General features: G+C 41.2%; 2 protein-coding genes across 3 annotated transcripts in view; both read right to left on the bottom strand.

Annotated features, from left to right (window-relative positions):
• The window catches only part of gatad2ab (GATA zinc finger domain containing 2Ab), a 46,671-nt gene extending 36,467 nt beyond the window's left edge, over nucleotides 1–10,204 (bottom strand). Inside the window, exon 1 of one of the 2 annotated variants that reach the window (XM_083767671.1) lies at nucleotides 9,993–10,204. The gene's annotated coding sequence lies outside the window, so the exon portion shown is untranslated. The remainder of the gene's footprint in view (nucleotides 1–9,992) is intronic. The other variant, XM_083767670.1, reaches the window with a different exon arrangement.
• Nucleotides 10,205–16,263: 6,059 nt separating this feature from the next.
• LOC310859681 (MAU2 chromatid cohesion factor homolog) lies at nucleotides 16,264–27,471 on the bottom strand. The gene is made up of 18 exons (XM_083766365.1): nucleotides 27,201–27,471; nucleotides 26,778–26,861; nucleotides 26,548–26,643; nucleotides 25,383–25,477; nucleotides 24,376–24,403; nucleotides 24,004–24,159; nucleotides 23,215–23,361; nucleotides 21,804–21,894; nucleotides 21,213–21,316; nucleotides 20,914–20,991; nucleotides 20,511–20,576; nucleotides 20,338–20,421; nucleotides 19,420–19,469; nucleotides 18,272–18,349; nucleotides 18,006–18,117; nucleotides 17,673–17,763; nucleotides 17,363–17,490; nucleotides 16,264–16,919 (listed from the first exon to the last, which is right to left on the bottom strand). The coding sequence occupies exons 1-18, from the start codon at nucleotides 27,432–27,434 to the stop codon at nucleotides 16,845–16,847; spliced, it is 1,797 nt and encodes a 598-aa protein (XP_083622491.1). The 5' UTR covers nucleotides 27,435–27,471; the 3' UTR covers nucleotides 16,264–16,844.

Below are 27,471 nucleotides of genomic sequence, written 5' to 3'. Positions count from 1 at the left end.
ATCAAATCTGTGCCCGTATTGCTGGACCAATGATGACGAAATGACCATATTTCTTACGTCATCATTTAGAGCTAGTCATACACGTATTTCTTACGTCATCATTTAGAGCTAGTCATACACATACACACACATTTGAGGCTTACGCAGAAAAACATCAAATCTGTGTCCGTATTGCTGGATCAATGATGACGAAATGACCATATTTCTTACGTCATCATTTAGAGCTAGTCATACACGTATTTCTTACGTCATCATTTAGAGCTAGTCATACATCAAATCTGTGCCCGTATTGCTGGACCAATGATGACGAAATGACCATATTTCTTACATACACACCACGTACTCTGGTCCCAGCAGATCAGGCACAATTTGGTAAATTATTTTTTATTGATTATTGCGAACGCAGTGAGCCACTTACTATGACAGCAGGGGCTGAGTGTCTGTGTGTGTGTGTGTCACGCTGTGTGGTGTCACGCTGTTACACCACCGGCCCGCCACCAGAGGGCGCAGCTGTGGCACGCACGCACGCACGCACACACACACACACACACACACACAGGGCGCAGCTGTAGCACACACACACACAACCACACACACACGAGCTGCGTTCGCTTCACGCGTTTGCGCGTCTTACTTGTGTATATAGTATACGTATGACTAGCTCTAAATGATGACGTAAGAAATATATATAGTATATATATAGTATATAGGCATATACTATATATGTATACATATATACTCTATACTCTATACTGTATAAAGTGTGTAGTTGTAAGTTGATTAGCGGTATTCTGTGGTCACTTTGGTCCAAAAACCGTGACAGCCGTTCCGCCATTTCAGGACCCCCCCAGAAAAACATCAAATCTGTGCCCGTATTGCTGGACCAATGATGACGAAATGACCATATTTCTTACGTCATCATTTAGAGCTAGTCATACACATACGTGTATGACTAGCTCTAAATGATGACGTAAGAAATACGTGTATGACTAGCTCTAAATGATGACGTAAGAAATATGGTCATTTCGTCATCATTGGTCCAGCAATACGGGCACAGATTTGATGTTTTTCTGGGGGGGTCCTGAAATGGCGGAACGGCTGTCACGACAAATGGACCAGGCCGATCACATTACTTGCGCGCTCTGCTTGCGCAAGTAATTATAATCTATACTGGCCAAATATGGAGCGTGTCTTGAGTGTACAGGGTTTTATGAGGTCAGATCAACATATGGAATGTCAGAACAGGAAGAACGGGTGGGGAGGGATCTATTAGTCTGCACGGTTACTGTGGTTAGTGTGTCAGTGACGTCACGTGGGACATCATCATCATGATGAAAGGCACTGCTCACTTCACAATCACATGGGTGTTATTTATTTGAGGACAAGGGGGAGGAGGTTGGCCCATGCCCATGTACTGAGCTCTCTGTCTGTCGTTAATACCTTTATGTATGATGAAGATCAAGCCACCCAGCACCTGCCACTACCTAACGGTCAAAAGTGGAACTGCGTGTTCATGGAGGTGGATGGACGTTGTTTGACGTCATGTACTGTGTAACTGTGGTCTCAAATTTGAGACCACAACTCAAATTCCATTGAGTTATAATGGTACTTCCGGCAGTCTTCCGGGTGCTTCAAAACACCACTGAGTGAGCAACAGGAATAGCAGAGGTCTGGGCTGTCACTCCCGGTCCACACTCTATCCTTTATAACTATGATGAAGATCCCTCATGTCATCATACTTTAATTCTAACAATGTCTGAGTGTCTGTTTGAAACACCGCCGTATCTCCTCATTGCCTGCACCAATCACTCCCACTTTTCACACAGGCATTGACCATATGAATATGGAGGTCTTAATGAAGCCCTTTTTTCGATTTGACACATTAATGATTAATAATGAATTTATTAGTGAATTAACCTCACACCCTCACACACCTCCGCCCCTTAGCGACACCTGCATCACAGACCACCGTTCTCACCGTTACCCCACTGGCATGCTTCCTCTAGCTACCACCGCAACACAACAAAGAGTGCCCTATACAATTTGGCGCCGCGTGTGTGTGTGTTGCATCCTTTGGCCGTCTTCTCCTACTAAACCACACCGTTTGCACACATCTCACCATGCACAACACCAACAGCTAGCCTGTCCACACCTCAACCACTACTTTGCATTCATATTCATGTCATATTTACAGTACTATACCCATTTATATGAACCCGCAGCCACAAGGGGGGTACTGAACAACTAATCTCCCCGCAAATCACGTGTCACCAGTGAAATGCATGTTGGGACGGACACAGATTAATACTGGGACACAGTTTCCGGCGCAACATTCCCCTTGCATTCTCCAACGCACTTCCCCTTTTTCACACCGCCCCCAGGCAGGCATCAGACCTATGCATCAGACCCACACGAGGAAAACAACTCGGACCCATAGTACAGCTACTCTTGCGTCAGTCGACATAACTTCTTCTTTGGGGAAGCATCGCGGCCGGGTTGCGTGGCACAGGCACCTGAAAGCTCCGACAGTTGGACGGAGGCATGTTAACGTGAACACACACACACACACACACACTGTTTCGAGACCACACTGTCCGCCCCCTCCTCAACCACCTCCTTCGCCGTGCCATACACATGGGCTACATGCACGCTGAAAGCCTGGTCACTGACAACGACAGGTTACAGCCCTGCGCGCACCCAGCGTGGCTGCATGACACACTGAACAGCACGATCACAACGGAATGCTTATCTGTCGGGGTCTCGGGGTGGCCAAATGGAGACGTTTGGGGAAGACAGATCCCGTGCCGTCGGAACAACACAATGACAAAATACATACAGACAGATGCAATGACAACGACACGTTCCTAAATAACACAAAACATCAAATTCTTATCCTGATTATATAAAGAACAAACTACAACTTGCTTTGAAGCCCAAAAAGCCAACCTCTGCGTTCACCGTTTAATAGCTTATTATCTCCATGGGCAGCAGACGGTGAGCGGTTAGGGACCGTCTACAAAGTGCAACACCGAACTTGAAAATATTCAATAACTTCCATTTATAGGCAGAATATGACCACCATATTTACATCACACATCAATGGTGTACTTATGATTGTACTACAGCATTTAATTAGCCTATACTTTTGTGCCCAACCCAACTTCCCAAGACCATCTGTAAACAATTCCCCCCCCTATCAGTAATCAGTGATCTATTACATCGCACACTGAACATGATTTTCTGTTCATATATTCAGAACGGGTAAGGACTAGTTAATATAATATGGCATCATAGTTCTGACATCACAGACTGGCCTCAAAGTAATGACAATGGGTACTCGGACAATAGGTACAACAGTTATTGCATAACCAGGCATCATTCTCATTGTGCATGTTTCACAACGGGCATCGGCCAAGTAGAGATAATGCCCAGAGAGCCATGAGTTTTTTTCATCCAACTAGGTCCAACATGGATGGCATGAGAGATTTTCCTGGACACAGCCCTATTGGTGTAAAATCAACACCATTTTCTCCATCTGATAGCACTGGAAAGACGCTACTGTGTATCTACTCCCTCTCTGACAGCACCTTAGTGTATAAATAGAATCACACCCGTGTGAAGTGAGGGGCGCTCTTATCATTATACATCATCTCATGACCAACTGAATTTATGCGATTGGTTGGTTAAATTTACGTCATATTTGACCTAATTTCTCCTTTCATTGTCAATGAAATGAAACTGTTCTAATGTTGAGTATATATGCTAAATGGTGCATTTATATAGCACCTTTATCCAAGGCGCTTTACATAGATCACTTCACCCATTCATATACCGATGGTGGCGGAAACCATGCAAGGCACCAACCAGCACATCACAAGCAATTTGGGGTTCAGTGTCTTGCTCAAGGATACTAACTCTGGGGGAGCCCGGGTTCGAACAGGCAACCTTGCTGTTACCATCAAGCCACTCTACCCCTGAGCCACCGCCGCCCTATGCTCTTTCAAATAATGTAGGTCATGTTCTGTTACACATAAATGTAACTTAAGATGAATAATAACATTAAAATGAATAATACATTAATATACAAAAGAAAAATAAAGTACAAATCATTTAAAAAAAAAATAATAATAAAACTGTTTACAAGTGAGACTGTTGAAATTTGGTATGGCCTTTATAATAAGGGTCCTTTTCCACCCACTGCTTCCTTCATAGAGCAGTGAAGCTTTCAATTTTGCATCTAATTTGACAATCAGGCAGCTCTATGCTATGACTACAATACATGTCTCTATCTCAGACTTTCTGAGTGGGTGACTGACCAAATTGATCTCATAATGAGGCTTCACAGTAACAAAAAGCATATCATTCACCAAGAGAATGTCTCATATTTATTCATCTACACACAGTGATTCAGTGGCTTTATTCAGTGCCACATAGAAAGCTCAGATATCTTCCCTGCTGAGTCAAGCTTGCAATAGGCTTCATCTCTTCACTTTCAGACGATAAGGCCAGATGCATGTTGGAAAATGTCGCCTTGTGACTGATTGGACAAAGTCAACCCTTGCAGTCCCGCTGCCATTTCCTTTTAACTTCTTGACAATGATGGCATATACTGACAAGTCCCACCACAGGCCATTTACAAATAGCAGGCACTCACAGCCACAAATCAAATGCACAAAATGTTGTATTTGAAAAGGTCACTTACTCACTTCCTTCCATCTATAGATTTTTAGCCCTGTTCACCAGTTGTAAGGTTGAAAATGTTGGTGATTTGGTGAGTCTCTCAAACCATCTGCCCAGGTATTCATTCCCCAACAATAGAAGTTGAAATGCGTGGTGTGCGATTATGTGAACAATTATGTTACAATTAAGGCATAGTTATGAATATGTCCTGCTGCTATTAGTTTAGTTTATTAGCAGCGCATTGTAATAGAAAATACATATCAAAGAAACAAGTTCTTGTGCGAGAAAAGGAAGAAGCCAGCAGGCTTATTTGGCTATCATTCAGCCATCTTTTGTGTGAAGATTTAAAATTGTCCTTTGAGACCATGGATTTAAGACTTTTTGGAAGCCGATTCCACATGACAGCTGCTGAGCTGCTGCTGACATCACTGCGCCATCAGTCTGAGAAACAGCAAACTACAGTTTAAAGTTATGCCCCTCCCCTGCTATACACTACAGCAGAGTTGATATTGTCCAAGAAAACGAGAAATGTTCATCGACTACCCTTTTTCACTGACAAATTAAATAGAAACTAAGCAATGATGACAAACTAAATATAGTATATATTGACAAACAAATAAAAACTAGACTAAAATGTTAGGGAGGGACTATGATCGGCTATTTTCAGCATGCAATAATCTGATATTACGACACCATCAAGGCCTGCCAAAATACATTTGTCAATTAAATCAAGTGTAGATTTAGTCGACTAAAACTAGACTAACACTAAAACATTTAAGTTGTCAAAACTACAACAAACTGAATGAAAATGTATTAAAAAAAAGACTAAAACTAAATCAAATTTGAGACCGATTTCAGACACTTCACCACAGACAAACCCCGACTCGTTGAATCACACAGCACTCTCATTCAAAATAGGAAGGTATGCTGAAACAGGCAATCAATTTGGTAATGAAGGCAGACAGTTTACAACCAATATAAGGTTATAAGTAGTGGTGTGCATTGCAATATGACCAATACAAACCATGAACGATTCCAATGTCTCCACGATCTGTCTTTTCATAGAGATCGTATACAACTTTACGATACAGCGAATGCACAGCCTATGAGTATACCGCAACTTCATCCAGAGGTCCCACCCCCTTTAAGCTGGCTGCTGTTAGTAGCGCAGCGGCAGTAGCAATCAATCAATGGACAGACAGACACACGGAGGAGTTGGTCCCTAAATAACAGAACAGCTGTAGCACACAGCCTTCTTAACGCTATTTGAGAAAACAAGTAGACGTTGGAAACTGAGCATGTGTAGGCCAGGGTAAAAGAAAAAACGGTTTTGTGAGACTTCTCAAAATAGTCGATCAGCAGTAGTCTTCCTACAAGTTAATCACTCGCAAATATTTTTCCAACACAGCCATCAGACAGCCATACAGACTACACCAAATGTCACATGATAGCATGGAACAGCAGCATAAAAACGAATAGCTTACAAACATATCTATCTAGGTAGGTATGCATGCATCTAATATAGAGATATCCATCTACAGTATGCATCTGTCTAATGATTTTATATATATATATATATACATAGTCATACACACACATACATTAAATGACGTTTAGAAGATTTAGAACACTTTCCTGGGGTTCTGTGTGTAATATGTAGTTTTAGATATTTTAGATTTTAGCAGTGAGCCCAGTGTCTCTAATGTCATGGATTGGACACTGGGGTCACTTACTTCCTGGACTACATGTTGTCTCAGTAAGACAACCCTCCCCCTTTCCACAAGGAGTAGCAGTGCACCAAAGCATTATGGGAATTGTAGTCCAGGAAGGAAGTGAGCCCAGTGTCGATGACATCAGAGACCCTGGGCTCACTGCTAACATTTCCAGGTACAAAACGCATACATGTTACATTCATCTAACGTGTTAGCAGTCACCACCACACTACTCAATAAAAGAGGCAAAGGGCAACGTGTGTTATGGGAATGACTATGCACTGCATATTATGCCGGCAATATTGTTTTATCCAGCAATATTACGGTATTCTGGTGGGAAATGGGCTAAACGGGTAGTCTGCACAAACCCTACTTCTGGTAACCCCATGGCAGGGTCCAAGTGAAACATGTCTATCAGTTACATGCTGCCACCGTCTGCCTTTTCTGAGCATCTCTGACTGAGCATAGCAGGGCCCTACATTGCAAACAAAACCAGTTGAACCCCTTAAGTTGGAACAAAGTTACAAAATGAGAGAGCCAGACACACATACACATAACTTTAATGATTCTGTGAGGAAAATTAAGTTGCTAGAAGCAGCACAGCAGCTCTCAGTAAAATCCCAAAGTGTATTACCCCCCTATGTAAAGAATATAAGAGTTTAACTTTGAAAAAAGAATTTCAGGGCCACAATGTATCCATGGTCCAATAAAGTTTCCGAATTCAGTTGAATTGCCTCATGCGTCTAATCATGCACACACCTGCCACTATACCAACGTGTTACCACTTTCTCACGTTATGCTTAAAGTACATACTGTATTTGCTGGTCTTATGCTAGGTGTAAATATGGCTATAATCTTGATCTTTTTATGTTCACTTTAACCTGACTGTTTGACTTTTTGTTCCATCCCTCCCAATCCTTTTTCTTCTTCTCCCTTTCTGGAAATCAACAACAATGAGGAGCTTTCACCCACTTCTTTCCACCTGTAAACCAGACATGTGACAATAAAGTTAACATTCTGCTGATGCGTGTGTTGTACATCTCATTTGGTAAAGTTGCATGCAATGATTAGGATCATACAGCACATCGGCACACACACACGATGTGTTTGGTTGTACTGTAGATCTGGAATAGAGTTGTTTGAAGAAACTATGTATATCCATGAAATGGTTTATTAAATTCCAGGTGAATCAGGGTTAGGTCTGGCTCCTCAGCATGTGTGAAATCTATGTTCTGGACAGTCTGATAAGCATGTTATTTTAAAATGATAAATAAACAATTTGGTATAGATCACACTGTACACTCCAAAAAAAGATTGGAAGATGAACATTCTATATAAAATAGAAGCACAACACATTTCACAATGTCACTTTCTGGTTTTACAGGTCTGTGGCATTTCCACATAAATAACTTGCTTACTGGTGATGTGATGAAGAACAGAAACTGATCTTATATAAACAAAAGGTGATCTTGCACCTGGCTGTGAATCTCAGACTTCATGTGATGCTGTGACATCTGACCTGTCATCTATAACCATTATGTATGACTCCAAGGTTGGGCAATGTTTTAGAGCGATCACAGGCCAATTTACTTCAATTTAGGAATACAAGTTTTAAAAAAGCATAAACATATCAGCAAGGTTAGCTGAGCTCCAGCCAGACACCCACAAACCCTCTCATAGGCCGCTCTCCTTTTGCAGAGCCATGCCATAAAAACTAAGTTTCATCACTGATGCAGCATCTACAGTAAATGGATCAAGTCTGTGTCAATGCATGTCTGGTCACATCACTCTTTGGGGGAGGGAGGGGGGGGGGGGGGGTTGACAATCGTTCATGTGTCGCCTGTCTCCAGCATAGGGTGTACACTTGTAACACTACCTGCTTGGGCTCAATGGAGGGTAGTTGCTTGGCAAATAAGATAGGAACACTGTGCTTATAGGGCCAAAATACACCTGAATGGGTTGTTCTATTATAGTATATCAAATAAGCCACACATATATAAAAATAAACTTTACAATGCCACAGCCAGTCACTTTCAAATCAATAACGCAAGATTTACAATACAACAGTGGATATTGTAATATTATTACTGAAATGCCAAGATTAATGAAGAAATTGAGTGATGAATATATTTGAGTCTTGTATTAGTTACTAGTACAGTATAGTGGGTATCACTGATTCACTACCAATACCAAGAATGCTTTTATATTTTTGACAATTTAAAACGGGTGGACGCTCAACAGCCTATGCCTGTGGGTGGATGATAACCGCCGGCCCGGTTTGGGATATGTATGGTGCAAAGTCCTCACTCGCTCATTTACGCGATGCACACCCACTGGGAACGTAAACGTAGCCGTCGTCCACCATTACGCCTCCATTAAAAAGGCTTTCATGGTTGAGCTAATCTGACCAATTTCTGAGAATCGAGATCAAGGTCTCGCCAAGTCCCGGAGCACCTTCTACTGTCAACGAGAAATACTCGTGTTTGCAATAACCCCCCCCCCCCCCCCCCCCCCCGACTAGGGTGGATTACTTAATGTTCAACTTCTGTGATGCAACTTCGTCATCATGAGTAACACTTCTTTGCAACCAACCCATAAACAACACGCTATCTCATGCTAACTTGGCTTGCCATCAACAACCTGTCTAGTCTACTTGTTCGGCTAAAAAGCCTGGAGCTAACAGCGCTAGGTAACAGCCACTGACTGCTGACAGTGGTTAACACAAAGAAGATCATCATAAAAGCATGTACACACGAGTCTACGCCGCACGACAAACCTCATTCAGCCAAGTTAGTATTATCGTAAGAGACCAAATTGCGATACACACACACACACACACAAAAACAAACAACAGACAGTTAAACCAATACCATATCAGAGCGAGCTAGCTAAGTTAGCCCGCTAACGTTAACGACGTTAGCGAGCTAATGTTAAAACTCCTTGGACACAGACACTCGCCTCGCCGATATGAATGTCTGATAGGGTTCACCCACAGTCAGGACGTTACCAATACTATAAATAATAGTATACAAGCCTCAGCCTGTAGTGTATACTATTGTTTTCGCATAGGTTTTGTATATCAAAAGCTGTTCAACAAACTGTACATGTCAATATTGACTGTTTTGACTTTTGAAGCATCCCTCTGCAAGTTATGTGAACAAAAGTTTTGAGTTATATCATTTCTCCCGTACTTTTTTTCGAGGCGGTTTGTCCGTGGCAGTCTGTATCCATTCGACACACAAACCACCACAACTTTGCACTCAGTGAAGCTTCATTTCTGACGTTGCGCGATCCCTTGAGTAATAAGTGTCATTCGATAACAATGACACATTTCCAACTAAAGTGAAGTGTCGACGCGACTCTCACGTACAAACTTGTTTTTTAAAGTTGAAAATACGTCATTGTTGTGTAGTGAAAAAGGTCCCCGGACCATTAATCCATGGATTAGCCTTTAATGTTAGCCATTAGCTACACAGGCTAGCATCTTGTAGCAGCGCTAACATCGACAGGGGGGAAACTTCCCGTCGTCGTGTCTTAATTAAATCAAAATATCCCAAAGATAACATTGGCTTAAACGGCGTATTGCATTTGTTAACTTACAGCGTGTAGGCGCAGCTTGACCGGGTTCCCCTGGTTTTTTTTCTCCAATTGTTTTGATGTATTATTTTTGCTAGCTACACCCGTAATTCGGTGAAAAAATCCCGGGGATCCCCTCTCGTCTGTCCACTGCCACTTCGGTTGCCAGATAATGAGCCACTAACACACATGCGGCGTCATGCTGCGTTCAATCCAAATCACCACTGGGAAGTTTCCGGTACAGGCTCAGGCGAATGTTGCGTTCTTTGAACTAGGATATTTTTTAGCGCGCGACTCAGTCAGTTACTTTTCCACCATAGAAATAGAAAGGAGATAGGCTAAGGCATAAACATAAGGTCATAATAATTTTAATGCCCGAAGGGACGATGGCCCCTATTGTTTTTCTACCGTTTTTTCTTCTTCCGACACTTTTTTGCAGTTCTGGCAGTTGTGTACTGTCCACGAAATTCGACAATATGGTAGGGACGGGTCATGGGAAACGGTCAAGAACTGAAGCTCACAGTCATTCGTCAAAGCCTAATGACCTCTGACCTTTAGATCTCCAAATGATCTCCCAATTATTGTATAGATAGGATTGATAATGATCCACACTATCCACTCCTGGTGTGGCCTGGTTAACTACTCCCCCTAGAAATCGCATTTCCATTCATTTGTGTAGAGTCTGGACCCTGATATTAAATTAATGCATGGTTGGCTGCGGGAGTAGGCCTACAACTTGACAGACAAATCTCAGACAAATCTCAGCAAGGCAGATGGCTTCTTGGTTAGAGTGGGTGACAATATTATCACACGAAAAGATCAAATTACCTACCTAGGTTCCATCCTGGAGGCCAATCTTTCCGGTGATAAGATGGCCACCAACGTAATCAAAAAAGTAAATCAAAGAACAAGATTCCTTTACAGGATCTCCTCACTGGTCAGCAAAAACACCTTGAAGACCTTAACAGGAGCTCTCGTACAAGGTTTCTTTGACTATGCATCCACCTCTTGGTACCACAGCACCTCAAAGGCCCTTAAAACAAGGCTCCAGACCTCCCAAAACAAACTGGTCAGGCTCCTACTTGGCCTCACCCCCCGAACCCACCTCACCCCTGCCCACTTTGACAGGCTGGGATGGCTTAGGGTCGTCAACAGAGTACAGCATCTTGCAATGGGTCTGGTCCACAAGATTCGATACACCACCAAGATACCCATGTAGCCTACCTGTCTAAATACTTCCTTAATGTAAACGAAGTCCACACCCACAACACCAGAGGGAGTGCAACAAACCATGTACAACCCAGATTCGGCACAAACAAGGGACTAAATTCTTTTCGCTCCTATGCCACCAAAATGTGGAACGCCCTACCAACAGTCATTAAGACATGTGAATCCCTTGACTCCTTCAAAACCGCTCTCAAAGGGCACCTACGGATGGCTGCAATTCGAAACTGGCCTCTGTAAAATCTGAATCCCCCCCACCCCCCCACCCCATTTTCCCTCACTGTATATTGTATCTTTTCCCTTTTTTGCTTCCCATATGATGAATTTAGCTACATAGAAATGTCTATTTGTATGTCTCTAAATGTTTGTATGTCTTTAAATGTTTTGATGAATTGAACAATGTGGACCCTGTTGTAAACAAGTGTAATGCTTAATTGGGTCGTCCACTCACAGTTGACAGTCTTTGTATTGAGTTTGTGCTTAAAATGTACTGTAAATTCTACAAACTGTTAATAAATATTTCAATCAATCAATCAATCAAACAACCCCTTCAGCCAACCAGCATACCAAAAAGTGACATCTCCAGTCTCCAAACAGTTATTTGAAACTGCTTATTTGTTAATTGCATGGTCTTCTTTCTCTTAAGTTCGGTCATCAGTCTTGTGTATATTGTGTATAGCTTTAGGGACCAAGACCGAAGGGACTTCTTGGTCCCTTAAGCTAAATTCCAATACCCAAAATCTCTGCCACTCGCTCACTCACACTCGGTCACTCCAGCATGGAAAAATTATGGTGAAATTGGTTTCCTGCCGAAATATGTTACCATCTTGTGGACTCTATGTGGCCTGAATACCGCTAGGTTGAAGTTCGATATGTCACATGCCGAACAACTTTCGTGTTCTGACTTTTGACCTCTGACCTTTAGTTCTCACACCATTTTGAATTATATGAAAAACAGTTAAAATTGATCTCCCAAAAAATCACAAGTGAAAAAAATTACGCTTTTGTGAAAGTTATTCTGCCCGTAATACATGCATGGATTGCATGCCGTATACAATGTTTATTAAACTTTACAGTATGGTATAGCACTGAAACCAGTCTTACTCCAATTAGCCAAAGGGGGACGCTATAGCAATCGCTTAAAAATGAAAACTTTGAACAGGCATAACTCATGCCTCGTTTGGTCAAAGGCCATGCATGGATCTTGTTTGCACATGTTCCTTGACTCATGCGGAACACATCTGTCACTTTGATCAGTAAGCTCCGACCTCAGATTTTCTGCCATTTTGAGCAGTTTGAAAAAAAGATTTTCTGCCGGGATTTTCGAGTAATTTAAGTGAAAAAATCTAGTAAGGCAAGTGCTACTTACCGTAGCACTTGCCCTATAGCCTCGACGACCTTACAGGTATAATGGACCATTATCTTTTGAAGAGAGGTTTGTACGTGAACATTTTTACAAAAAATATAGCTGCAAGCAGCGATAACAGTTACTTTGAGGTGGCATAACTCATGCCTCCATAGGCGGATTTACCATTGGGCTAAGGTGGGCTGCAGCCCGGGGGGCCCTATAAATAAATAAATAAAATAAAATGTATATATTTCTGGAGGTGGTCTTCAGTGTGTGAGAGCTGTTTCAGCTCAGAGCTTCTCTTCCCTAACTGAGTGACGTCCTGTTGCAGATCTTTAATGAAACCTTCAGTTGTTTTCTGCTTCTCTTCAATCACAACAGTGAGCTCAGCCTGGCTTCTCTCAATACAGCTGATCAGAGCAGTGAAGACCTGCACAACAACGGCTATGACTGTATCTGCATCTTTCCTGCTGAGCTCTACTGAGCGTTTGACCTCCTGAATCTTCAATTGTCTCTCCTGGATCATCTGCTGAACTTCAGCCAAAGTCTTTTCTTCATATTCTTCTTCCAACTTGTGGTTCCTGAACCAATTGGCAGTCTCAGAAATAAAAGTATTGACAGATAGTTTTGGTCTGTTTTTGAAGGTTTCTTGACATAGTGGACACTTACATCATTAGTGTCCCAGTGTCGTGTGATACAGGCTTTGCAGTAGTTGTGTCCACACGGAGTGCTGACCGGATCAGTGAACACCTCCAGACAGACACAGGAACTGCTCTTCAGACAGGAGACTGCTGGCTGACGCCATTTACTGCACACTGAGGATAAAAGTGAAAGTATCAGTGGTAGTTCTTGAGTGCTACTTCTCACAGCTTGATAGTTATTAATATAGGCTGTATTGGAATACAAGAGATAGGATCCAACAGGAAGCATGCACATCTCCATAAATTCTACAGGTGCTGGTCAAAAATATACGTACAATGAAAAAGAAGGGATGTCCGCACACTGTTTCTCTGCTCCCAGGAAAATTCTTTATTGAACGTTTCAACCCTTGTGGGTCTTCGTCAGGTATGACCATGCCTATTACCTGACGAAGAGCCACAAGGGTCGAAACGTTGTTCAATAATGTATTGGAATAAAACACAATAATGTTGAACAATGTTCTATACTTGACATGTATTACATGTTATTTTTAGGGTTTCGAGGATTACGTCATATGGCAGCCAAGTCTATGGGATTTTTAATGTTTGTTTAGAGCACTTATGAGGTAAATTGTTTGCTAGCCAAATCTATGGACTTTAATGTTTGTTTAGGGCACTAAATGACAAGAAATCATGTGGCCGATATAAATAGTGGGTGCCCCTCACTTCACACAAGTGTGATTTTTCTTTTTACCAATTGAAAGATTGGACTGAAAAGGTTCAAGGGCTATGAAAACAGGCACATCTGATATACACTCAAGCAGAGCGTGCAAGTACTGCGATCGGCTATGTATGTATGTATGTCGGTGTCCTCTCTTGTTTAAGACCGTAGCCAATCAGGGACCAGCATCTCTGGCAATGTCATTAACAGGCAATGAGGGACCAGTATTCCTGGTGATGCCGGTGGTGATGCCGGTGGTGAGGGCACCTCATGACATCTCTACTTCAATCCCAATAGGATTAATGATTGAGCTGTGAACTTCTCCCTTGGTCCACCCATTCCTGGGACATGCGAGAGAAAAGTGTGGGTGTAGCCCAACCTCGATAGTTGAAATGATGATAAAGATCGATGTGGTCTCAACGGGTGTTTATTTTGTTACAACACTGTGAAAACTATAAAAGGACAGAAGCACCGTTATGATCACATCAAACAATTTCATAGCTTTCACTCAACAATAAAAGCTGTGCATTAAGTTCATCACTTCAATATTACAACTAACAATAAAATGGTTAATTCATAGCAATTATAATACAGTGATAAAATAAATCAGTCCACTTCAATACATGACCAATAAAATACCAGAAAGGGAAAATGCACAGTAACCAAATATCATACCAGAAACAAATACAATTAATTAAGTCCCAAACAAATCATAAATGAGACTCCAAACCAAAACAAACAAACAATCATGTACCTCACTCCGCTTTAGTCTGCTTATCAAGGGCGCTAAAGGGCTGCATGAACCAGTTGAACCTCAGGGTACATCATCAAACAGTCACAGGTACACAAAACATAGTGTGACAGGCGCTGCAGAACAATATAAACAACTTCAGTCATTCAGTCAACTGTTCACTAAAACTGCAAGTTACAGGCAACCTTACTTTGAGTACAAAGGTGCATGATGCATATAAATACCTTGCTGTGCAGTGTAACAAAGTCACAAACAAATGCTGGGGTGTGTCTCTTTCCCTCTGTCACTGACTCAGTGTGAGAATGGTGTGTGAAGCTAGCAGCCTCAGCTAAGTGTGGTGTGGTAACAGGAAGTTTCAAAGTAAAAGTGTAAAAAAAAAATAAGATGAACAAAATAAGAAAAGTAAATAACAAATTAACTTCAACTTAGGAAATGATTGAAGTTCAAAGAACTAGTATCCCGGCAGTTACAGTGGGTGTATGGGATTTTTCTCTAGATCACCATCACTAAACACGGGTGAAGTTCACCCGAACACCTGCCTGTAGAAAAAAAACAAATCACACCCATGTGAAGTGAGGGGCGCTCTTATCGTACATGATCATTACATACAATAGACACGTCTATTTGCTCAAACACAATTACGTAAAATTCTCCATTCATTGTCAACGGGAATTTAATGTTTGTGTAGGACAAAGTTGGTGAACACACACCAAAAGCCAGATATAGGAGCCCTCAAAAAACAGGGATATGGGCAGGGAAACAAACCTACCTTCTATGTCACTGAGCATGAAGGTACTGAAAGACCCACCCACCTCAGACATCAACATTATGAAAATTACAAAAATATAATTGTCTGGGTGAAAATCACCTGTGTTTAGTGCTTTAGGGGTAAACATACTTGTTTAATTACAAATGAATGTATTGATGCGCAGAGATGTGTACATTGTTTTCTAGTATTTATTTTTTAAACACTTGAGTCATTATTGTCAACCATATGTTTTTTTATTGAAATGAGGCAAATAACAAAACATATTAACAGAACGTTCACACATCAATGTGTAATTAAAATATATATATATTTATATATATATATTGGAAAATTGTTGAAACAATGTAAGTGATAATAACATAGTAACTGGAAGCTTAAACTGTGTCCTTACACTTACAGTGTGCCTTTATTACCAATCACTGAGTTTGAATTCTATATAGGATAGCTAAAAATACCTTTCACACTTTACTAAATTGACTTTATAAAATGTCACTGTACAATAAAGGTTTAGCAAGTCGCAAATCTATACATGTAAAGAAAGACATTTAACTAGTTAAGACAAAGTTTTACAAAATAAAATTCACTTTTGTATCTGAAGATCGCTGTAAGCTCCAAAGCTCAAATGTGAATCTGTGAAGCTGAATGTGTTGATAGGAAATAGGAATTAATATATTGTAGAACTCTAAAAAAATAATTATTCATGAGTTGAATGTGTATTTAAGGGGCACATTGGCTCTCTCACAGTGGCCACGATATAAAGAATATAAATATAGTTCATACATAGTATTAAGATGACTCAATAGAGACCTCTTCTGGTTCCTTAAAGAACTGCACGTAATGTACCTGTTTCTGTGAAAATAAAGTCATATTTCCAATATACCGAATTCATGCTGACCATGTGCAAGTAATTGTTTAGTAAGGGTGAAATTCTATAGCAAATTGGGTTATCAAAAATTGTATAGGGCAGTCAACTTCAGTAACATCCATGCATGAAGAAAAAACTGCATTCATACAAAGAAAAGCCAAAATGTAATGCAAAATATTTACCAACAGTTAAAAAAATAAGATGAATAAATTAATGATATAACAGCTATGATTTCTTCTACTCTCCATCAACAAAAGGAAAGAAACCCAGTCCAACTCAATTCTCAATATCTGACGCAAAGGACTGAAAGGAGTCCTTGAATGTGTTGTATGTCTCTCACCATTCCAAATCGATCAATCAATTGTCTGCCCCAGCCCCTTCACAAAATAAGCATTAATTGACAACTGAGACGATGGAATAGATATAGAATAGTAGTGACAATTATTTTAGAATAATTCTGAAATGATCTGAAAGCCATCTTGAGATGAGGTTATTAGGCATCCATCTGTGTGGTGTTAAGGTACCAGGGCTAGAGTCATGCATGAGGCAGAAGTATCCCCTCATAGCAGGCTGGCGAGGCTGGTGGTAGGGCCATTCTGGGCTTGGAACTGGACAGGAGGAGGGCCGTCTGTCCACTGGAACACAGACAAAAACGCATTAAGACCTGAGGCCAATTCTACAAATGTCTACTAAATCGTAACAGTTTTCATACTAGTGATCTAAAATATTTTGTTCCAGGGACCCCCAGAAGCAAATATTTTAGTTAAAATCTTTGCTTTAAAAAAATATTTATATTCAAAGATTTGTACAAATTGTCAGTTAAAAAAATAGCAGATCTACAAGCTTGTATTGTTGCAAAGTTACACGCCAAGAGCTTGTATATGTTCTTTTTGAATAGCATACAGTACACATTTTAAATGAATGAAATGTAGCTTTTTAGCTCAAATCTAAAATGACATGGATGCTTTCTTTTTAAGAAAAGAGCAAGTGAAGATTTCAGCCTGTCAGTCAGTCTATCTAATGAAAAAAGAAAAAGGTAAGCAATAACTATTAAAATGGAAGCCAGCCTTGTACATACACTGATAAGGTTGTGCTCTGGGAGGCTGCAGGCAGCGATGTGGTCTTGAAGCAGCTGCTGAGAGAAGTTCTGGTGCATCTGAGCTGCTTCATGAGCATCCATGTTGTTCCCCAGGGCTTCGTTCAAATCTGTGCAGACAAAGCATGGCTCAAAACTGTCATCACCTAAAGCCAATTTCTCTTGCTAGATTCAGTGGTGGAAAACAGGAATTTGTGGCAAAGAAATGCAAGTATATAAGTGTTACACAACTGAGAAAGAGATGAAATGTGTGCATTAGAAGTCTGTAAGAAAATAAGGGTTAATGGTCCACCTTTCAGCAGTGCCGAGGACCACAGCTGGACGGACATGTCTGGTATTTTACTGGCCAGCTGCATAGCTGGAACAACCATGTTGTTGCTTTCCTGGATACAAGACAACATATCTTATCAGGGAGTAAAACTTGGTAGGGAACATCACAGATGCAACTAGAAAAAGTGCCCCTCTGTCTCCACCAGGGCAGGTCAGGTTGTGACCTCCTGGTGGCGCTATAAATGTTAGCCAATTAGGATTAAATATGAAATATATTGGTGCCAGAGGTCACCGGACATGTATAGCCGAGCCAATGAATGTAAAATTATGTGCAATGACGTGTATCTAGCCTTACTCTGTGGTTCCCCAGAACATAGAAGATGTGACCCAACAGAACCAGAGAACAGGCAGTCAGTCTGTTTAGGTCCTCTGCATTGGACATCTTCAGTGTTTCTCTCAGGAATCGTCTGCAACATAAGCAGGACGCGATACAGGAAAATATAACATTCAGCATGTTGTCTACAGTAAGTATTGATTGACGTTTTTAAAGGAGGATTTCATAAACTAATTCAGAGTTATATATTTTGTTTGCGTGAGAGGACCAATAATCAGAGTTCATACTTGGCCTCATTGTAGCGTCCTTGGAAAAACGACAGGAGTCCTCTGATATAGAAGGCTGCAGCACGGAGACAGTGGGAGCTTGGATGGAAAACACAAGACAGGTTCAACTTGTATTGTACATTTCTTAATGTTGTTAACAAAGCATGCAGGATGGGCTGTCAACAAATAGCGTGCGTTATTTGTTGACACACACCAAGTAAAAAATAAGGTTTGAATAAAAAATAAATTGAAAATAATCTACGTCACTCATTGTGAGGCCCTGGGCCTCAGTAACCTTACTTAAACAGAAAAGTAAAATATTGTAGCCCCTTTCATGACGAAGCCAGGCCCAGGAAATAATTCCCAATGCATATTCCCCATAGACATTTCAAAAAGTATTTATTTAAAGACCTTTTAAGCGTTGTACGAAGCCAATTCGAGTCGTGACAAATCATGACACAAGAAAAAGAACAAAAAAAAGTGTTGAAACCTGCCGTTTTTTTCTTCTAATTATTTGTTCGGCCCAAAACATTGTGTTTATTGTAATGATTTGTCACGACAACAGTTGGCTTTGTCCACAGCGTTTTTAAAATAAATAATTCTTGAAAAGTCTATGAGGAAAATGAACAGGGAATTCAAGAATATTCAAGCATTCTTTTTTGGCCACTTTTGACAGGCCTCATGCATGGACGAATTATGTGGGCCCTGAGCCAAAATGTCCTCAAAGTCACACTTCGAACAAGTTTTGAACTGAGCAGATTGGACTTTCCATTCCAGAGATATAAATGGCCAAAAACTTGTACACAGGACATATTCTCACTTGAATCTGTCCATGGCCTCATGCATGAACATGTATGCAGCCTCCATGCACCGAAGCATTTTAGACAATGTTGCATACTGTACAATAGTCTACATTGCTTGATAAATAAATGATAAATAAAAAAATCTGCTATGCACACTAACTGGTTGTGCCACCAGGTTGCCTTTTAGGCGTGGTGAATTAAAATGTTTAAGGCATACTGTACAGAAGATTGTGCTACTACATTATATATGCTAGTCTACAGAGATCTGAGTCTATCATGTTGAAAACATGTCATAAAGGAAGAAAATGACACCCTGTCCCTGACAAATAAAATGTGCTCGACATGCCCTTATAAATTATTTTTTACCTGACTGGGAAGTTGTGGTCTGGGTTTATTCTCTCTAGGAGACTGTAGAGCTAGAGAACAAATAAGGGAAAATTAGATTAATAAAATATAGACACCATTTCCTTTGTGGGTAAATGCCAGAACACCCATATGCCCCATCACCCACACACACACTCACCAACATCCCATTCCCCATAAACACACCTTTCGCTTCACACATGCTGAACATCACAGGAGCCATGTAGTTGTCAACCAGGTTACAAGCCAACTTGATGTTTGAAGTTTTACAATTCATGTACAAAATGGCCACCATATTCAACAATTCTCAAAGTTGTAATCCTAAATTTCTCATGAACATGCTATACAACTATTGGCTCACTGTGGTGCTGCACAACTGTGATGTCTGTGAATCTACGGTGTGAGTTTACAGTGACAGCTACTGAGGTGACACAGAAATCCGCAATAGTTCCATGATACGTTTTTTCTGTTGCTGAAAAATTAATGTTTTCTCGACATAACAGAAAGGTCATTGGTTTAAGGCCAAAATACATATCAGACTTGCTTTTAATGTGCTCTATACAAATAAACTTGCCATGCCTAGACCTTTAAAATGGATCAGTGCCTTGATAATGTAATTGACTAAAAATGAACGTGACACAGAGTTCACTCTTTATTACCTATATCAAGCAAGTTTCAAGCCTCTGCAAGATGATTTTCATACTGTACTGAAATGAATGGAAACCAATGGCTTCCTGGAAGGTAAGAAAAACATTCAAAATCTAAAAAGAAACTGATAATGTGCTTTGAAAACCTTTTTTTGAAAACGTTTTACATAATATAAAATGTAACTGGAAGAAAATGTAAGTGCATTAGCTATATGGTCCATTCACATGTTACTTAATTGTTTTACTTTGTAGGTGTGAATATCAGTAGACTAACCTCCTGATGTCGCGTTCCTTCTCTGATATAGACACTCGCCAAGTTGGTTACAATAAACGTCCAAAGTTCTTGGTGTGTCGTGAGCTGGAACACAAATACCAATGTATGAACATCAAAAATGTCCTAATGGAAATCCCTGTCAGTTGAACAGACCCAACAAGACAATCACTCACCTGTAAAGCTGTAGTAAACTGTGCCTCTGCGTTGTCCATACAGTTTACAGAGATACAATACAGACCCTAGGAATTGGACAGAGTAAGACAAGACATGTAATTTATGTTGATGATCTTTTTAGTACTTCTGTATTTTATTTCGATTCATACTGGAAATGACCTATTCATGTATACCGAGACACTGCCTTATGTGTGTATTCAAATGAGCACATGCACATACACTAGGGGTGTATATTTAAATACAACACACAAGCACTTAGTACGATTATTATAACGCTTCGATATTGATTATTTGCATTGCAAAACGATACGTTACAAAATCAATTCGATTGTTGAAATCGGAACATGGAAGAGGATATGCTGTGCAACCTCTGCTAGCCTAGTGGTAGGTTTGAATACTCACTAGTAGAGTGTGAAGCTGGGAAGCATGGTTGGTGAATAAACGGGGAGACTGCTGGCACAACTGACACACTTGGGAGATCTAGAGATGAAGTAGACAAAAGGTCAGAGTTGTTTTCATGTGCTATTCCTGCATTTGTATCCTTTGTAACATGAGGGAAGAAAAGAGGTTTGGTTGAATTCGTAAAAATTCTCAGTACACATATAGGTCAATTTAGACTCTTCTGGGGTAAATTAAACCACAAACTGAGATATGGCCATAATAACTTCAAAACAAAATGAAGATGGACAGTCGTAATATACCTCTTGTAATGCCGTAGCCTTGTGACCGGTGACTAGTCGACACATGATGATGTGCTCCAGTAGAATGACTTGGAAGGTCGACAGGATGGGGCTGCAATCCAACACTAGAACAGCAGGAATGTTGTGATCAAAGTGTATGGTGGTGTCAAATGAGATTTATTTCAGCTCTAAATCAACGTTCAACCATCTTAAGAGTTTGACTGCAGGATAAAAACATTGCAATTTTAATTGGCGGAACGTGCAGTTTGTGTTAAAATGGTGTGATCGTTTGTAATAGTGTTGCAAAATATTCCGCAGTCCGGACAACAGCAGCAATGGGGAACTAGGAAGCAGGGGCGGAGCCATGAGCCCATGACTGGCCATAGACTTTACATTGCGCCTCAATTTCCCAGAAGCCTAGCAAGCCAGTGTGACTGTTTTTCCGGTTACGTCATCTGAACGAATCACCTATCCCACTCTGTCCGAGGAAAACCCTGTACGTCTTAAAACGTATTAAAAACGGCAAATTAAACAATGAAAACATAACTCGTGAACGGGAGGGTTCATTGTTTTTTTCATGAGATAATGACAAACAAATTCAATGCAACTCACTTTTTAGTTTCTCAAGCTGCATGAGGGCCTTGTCTGTGTACTTCTGTGCCTTCTCCAAATAGCCAGCTTGCATTGAGTGCATGACTGTCACCTGTAGAAAGGTAAAATACATTCAGTAATGACAGCCATATGGCAGAGTACTGCCCAATATATACACTGTCATATGATGGTGTTGCATACAGAAAATATAAGCTCTACAAGCTCACACAAGCCCACGTGACGCGATCCGTCATGTTGTGAGTGACCTTAGTAGACAGTGACACCATCGTATGACAAAGCGTATATCTATTCTATGTCCAAGCAAGACATGGTAATACCACCCCGCCTGCCTCCGATTGGCCTACAGACACTGCCCGTCTAGCCCCCATGGTCTCACCAGACTGTCCTCCGAGACGCAAGGTTACTACGTGGTGGGAAACAATACAGTAAGTACAAGAGAATGGCAGCTTGGCACGTGACAGTAACTTGTAACTTTCATTTTTGTAGAAGAGGCAAACTAATATTGTTTATGCCGTTTGCTTTGATTGAATGATTGAACATGTACGTTGTATGCTTTCATTTGGGTGTGTTTTAATTAAAGTGTTAGTGTTGATTATCGTATATTAATCTAATTATAGTAAACTAATACTAGTATTATACTAAAAAAAAATCACACCTGTGTGAACTGATTGGTGCAACTGCCTTCTCTCTCTCTCCCCCCCTCCCCTCTCTCTCTAATTAGCAGGCAACAGTACAGCACTATCTCTCTCTCTATTTCTGGCAAACAGCGCCCCTACTGGTACTAATAGTCATACTCGTGCTCATTAACGTCACATACATAGGCGGACAACACAGGACACGGACATTGCTGATTGCAGGAGTAGTTGCACCACTCAAAAAGATAAAGATCAATTGAAGATACCTTTTTACAGTACAATGTTTCAAGTTTACACATGTATGTAAATAAACGGCATAAAGAATATTAGTTTGCCTCTTCTACAAAAATAAAAGTTACTGTCGCACGTGCCAAGCTGTCATTCTCTTGTATTATATCGTACTTAATATCGTAACCTCGCATCAGACTATCCAGCATATATCTATCCACCTCGGAGGAAACTCTTGTAAGGCCGGCAGTCTGTCTATGGTGTTGTTAGGCCAATCAGAGGCAGGCGGGGCGTTACCATGTCTATGCTTGGACGTAGAATAGATATACGCTATGACAAAGCATAAAACAGGCTTTCTTCTCCAAACCAATAATCCAACTCCTTTGCGAAGCAGTAAGTAAAGAAACAAAATCAATTATTTCTAGGCACGCCAGCAGTGCACAATAGTAAATAGGGATTACCAAGCATACAAGGGCACACGTGAATAGGAAATTGGGATTACCAGGCAGGAATACAAGGGCACACATGAATAGGAAAGTTCTGATTACCAAGTATACGAGGACACACATGTGCTCCTTAGGGAGCCAGTGGAAGAGGTCTGCTGGGTTGCTGGGCATGATCTCATCATCGTGCAGTGTAGAGATGGTCTGAATGCACTGCTGCAACTGCTTCAGACATGGCTTCACACTCTTCACCTGAGAACACACACAGATGACAGGAAATTCATTTATCATAACACATTTTTTCTCCTGCAGGGCCAATAGTGCTATAGGCCATAATGTTCAAAAACAGTTATTGAATACGGAATGTAAACAAACATACATTTATACTGTGTGTGTGTCTAAATATACTGTAATCAATAACAAAACTTAAATCTATTGTGATGACCTGTTGCATTGTATGTCAGTCTAATGTCCTTGTAAAGGTGCCACTGTAAGCTGTTTAAGTTAATTCCCTGTCCCTTTCAGTGCCAGGTATTAAGTATTTCACCCCTGACGAGGTCTTTTCAGCTGTGTCATATTCAACGCGCGGAATCTTGGATTCTTGGTCATCGACTGTTTACATGGCGCTAGCATTCCACAGATGTCGCTTAGGACCGCGACCAACATTAATCAATATAAAACATTAAAAGGTGGAGATCTCCGACCATGGCACTCAACGGTTGGCTTTGAAAAGATGGAGATCTCTGTCCATGGCACTCAATGTGGAGTACTTCACCTAAAAATGTAGATGTTTTTGTTGCATTCCTGAGCCAATAATTCAATGGCCGGGTGGCTAGTCAGTAGGAGACTCAATTGAGACTCTGCTGTTCAAAATTTTGATATAGGCTTAATTACCTGTCCAGCATCCAGGTAGTGTGAGACCTGTAGGACTAGGAAGAAGACCCTCAGGGACTCCTTCTGGATTGGGTTTCCCTGCCAGTTGTCCACAATGGTTCCACACAACGTGAGCAGAGGGTGCACTTCACCTAGCTTCCTCTCCATCAGTAGCAGCTGAAAACAAGAACATAGCACTATTATTATTTGTTAAAAGTGTTATCTTATAGTACTTATATTTATGTTATAGTACTGTGAGTGATGGAAATGTTTTCCATTGTGTTACACAAAACATGTAATGCACTATCCATGGGCATTCACTCTTAACAATACAACATTGAATGGCCTAACTATGCATGCTCAACACTACTTCACAACAGGTAGGTTACTCACCATTCCTTTACTGAGGAGAAACAATGCCCTGTTGAAGCAGAAGAGACATTAGGAACTTTATACATGTAAAAATGTATTTTACTCCATTGCGGTCAGTTGCCATAACGGCCATTGCTCACAACGTGCAGCATTGATGCAGAAACACATACGTTTACCGTTTAGCAGTGGCTAAAATGTCAACGTGGACCTTATTTTCCTTTATTCTCTCAGACCAAACTCTAGGTTAAGGTAATAGTGCTGACATGCTCATACTACAAAGCATGTTTAATGTTTAATTTCGTATAGAGGGTAATATGCGCAACCATGTGTGCAAAGTGAGTTTAACGTTGTTTAATGCAATCAGATAAGACTTTTCCATTTGGATGTATGGGCTGTCAAGGCCAGAAAGTAGTTTGACACTCAGTAGGCGTTCCCGCATAACCTCCGGGTATGATGATGTCACGAGCATGCCCTCTATTGAAAATGAAAACAAGGCTAAACAACTTCTAATGTCTCCAGTGAATTCCAGATGGGACTGATTTATTCCAAAGTGAGATGTCAAATATTGGAAAAAACAGAGGACTATTAGAACTTGCGTTGTCACACCCCTCATGAGCAGACTTGTCGTTGATCCAGGCGACAACGCCTGCGTTAATCGATGCCTGTCTGAAAGTACCTTAATACATGATTGCATAATACATGATTGCATCAGAGCTAGAAGTGTGTGGTTACTTTTCCCATAGACATAAACGTGTCTACGTTTATGTAGGCGTCTACATAAACGTAGACGCCTCTTCTGGCTCTGGGCCGTCTGTATCAACGGGATGCGTGATTGCATTGGCAAGCTTTCCCGAGATTCCTTGCGAAGAGGCGTGTGCCTTCAAGATCTGCTTGACCTCCTCCTCCCATTGGAGACAGGTCGCTCCAACGAACTGCAGAGACCAATGAGGCATCTATATTTTATGACTTTTCCTGTGGTACTAACTAGAGGAAAGGCCAGGTCACCAATCAGTAGGAATGAAAATCACCTGGTGTATTCTGAGCCCACCACTCTGGCATACTCCGCTCCAACACCAAGCAGGTCACAGGCTGATACCAGGTCTTTCTCCAGTGTATGAAGTTGCTGTAATAGACATGGAGGATATGGATTCAAATAATGATGATAGTTCTGCTCTTTGGTCTTTAGACTCTTAACTTTAAAATCTCCCAAACATTAAGTGAGACCTTGTTGACAAGAACATCAATTAATTTAGTGTCCACTAAAGTTTAGAGGAATGTGTCCAATGCCCATGCAGTGCATTGGTTAGCCCCTCTCGGACACCCCCGGTTGAGCTCTTTTCATCGCTAACCTGTGGGGTCCCCTGCCATCAGTTGAAATCCTTATGGAAATTATGGAATACAGACGAACATACCGTTGTCAACGTCTGTGCTGCGGTTTCCTCATGCGGGTCAGAATGTCCAAAAGAAGCATATACTGTAGGAGCTATAGGAGACAACGGAAACGGCGCGGGTTTTCCTTTGGCGCAGAAGCAGTTAAGTATTTTTAATCTGTGTTTGACCGTTTCTGAAATTCTCTCTTCCTTCCTTCCTTGACTTCCTTATTGACATCCCATTGTACCGCCTAGCTGGCTAGCTAGTGGCTAGCTGCCGTCCCTACGTTCCTGCCTCTGATCTGCTGTCGAGCTAGCCACTAGCTAGCCAGCTAGGCGGTACAATAGGATGTCAATAAGGAAATCAAGGAAGGAAGGAAGAGAGAATTTCAGAGCTGCCAAAACAGTCAAACACAGATTAAAAACGGCTTCTGCGCCAAAGGAAAATTCACAGCCGTTTCCGTTGTCTCCTATAGCTCTTATATGCTTATTTTGGACCATCGGACCCGCATCAGGTAACCGCAGAAAAGACGTTTCCGAAGTTATTTATGTCTGTGTACCATGTAGCCATAAGGTCCTGGGACAGGACCCTATGGGGTAAAGTTATCCAAATGTCAGAAACTTTACGTACCATTGGGTTCTGACTCGTGGGGCTATGCATTGGTACACACTACACTTATTGAGTAAATCAGTTCTCCAGAAAAGGACATGTGCTATTTGCAAGAATTCTGGGAAGTGAAACACTAACATATTTGTTGATTGCCTCATGAAGGTAGAAGGACTAATGCTCAGTCACTTCTATGCCATTATTTTGTTTCCATACCGCTAACTGGAACAGCAGCCTGCAGTGCCAATAAGGTGTTTGTTGTGATATTTGTATGGCCTTGCGCAGAAGAGGCTTTGCAGAATCCACAAGATTCTGAAAATGAACAAACATTCAATTAAATATGAATCAATCAGTATGTGTAGAAGAAAACAAAGTAAAAATGAACTACCCCTTCATCAAGAGTGTTTAGGGGAGGCTATGTGTGCAATATTTGCAGACTGGTTTACCTGTTGACAAAAGAGTTCTGATAGGATACTGGCAGCCTCAAATTTGACATCCTCAAACTGTGGGAGTTGTTGTGATATGAACCACTGCAAAACAGACACATAAGTTGCATTATGTTATTGTGCAAACACAAAGGCACTCCTTTTATAGTTCTGTCAGCACAACTTTTTCCACTGTAACTACTTTAACCATTAGGCTATAATGTTAGTTGAACAGCAAAAGTGAGAGCCAGTATTTTTTTTGCAAACCGCTCTACAAATAAGCTAGCTGACTGTGTTTTGCATCGAGATTCTCTCTAAAAAAAGGAGGACAGTAAATGTTTTTGTTTTTATTTAATTGAATTGAATTTATTATTATGTACGTCCCCCCCCCCCCCCCCCCGGGCCCCCTCCCATCCTCGCTATTTCCCAGAGTGGCTCCCTCACCGCTTTTTCCAGGTGGCTCCTCGCCAGCTCGCTGTTCTTGGTGTGATGGTAGAGAACCGAGCCCAGCTGAAGGTGCGTTCTGGCCTCGATCCTCTGCGGGGGTTTGAACTGGAACACGGCCTGCAGACAGTGGACACACAGTCGGATCTTGGGTGGACTGGACGTTCGGAAGTGCTCTGCAAAACCGAGAAGGGCGAGGTACCAAGGCTCAGGGGCCTCAACATTGGACGCCATTTTCCCCCCGATATAACAACAACAAGTTTTCAGTGCT

This window comes from Protomyctophum parallelum (genome assembly GCF_964188405.1).
Source record: "Protomyctophum parallelum genome assembly, chromosome: 6".
NCBI classification, from domain to species: Eukaryota; Metazoa; Chordata; class Actinopteri; order Myctophiformes; family Myctophidae; genus Protomyctophum; species Protomyctophum parallelum.
This window is presented reverse-complemented; position numbering and strand designations above follow the sequence as displayed.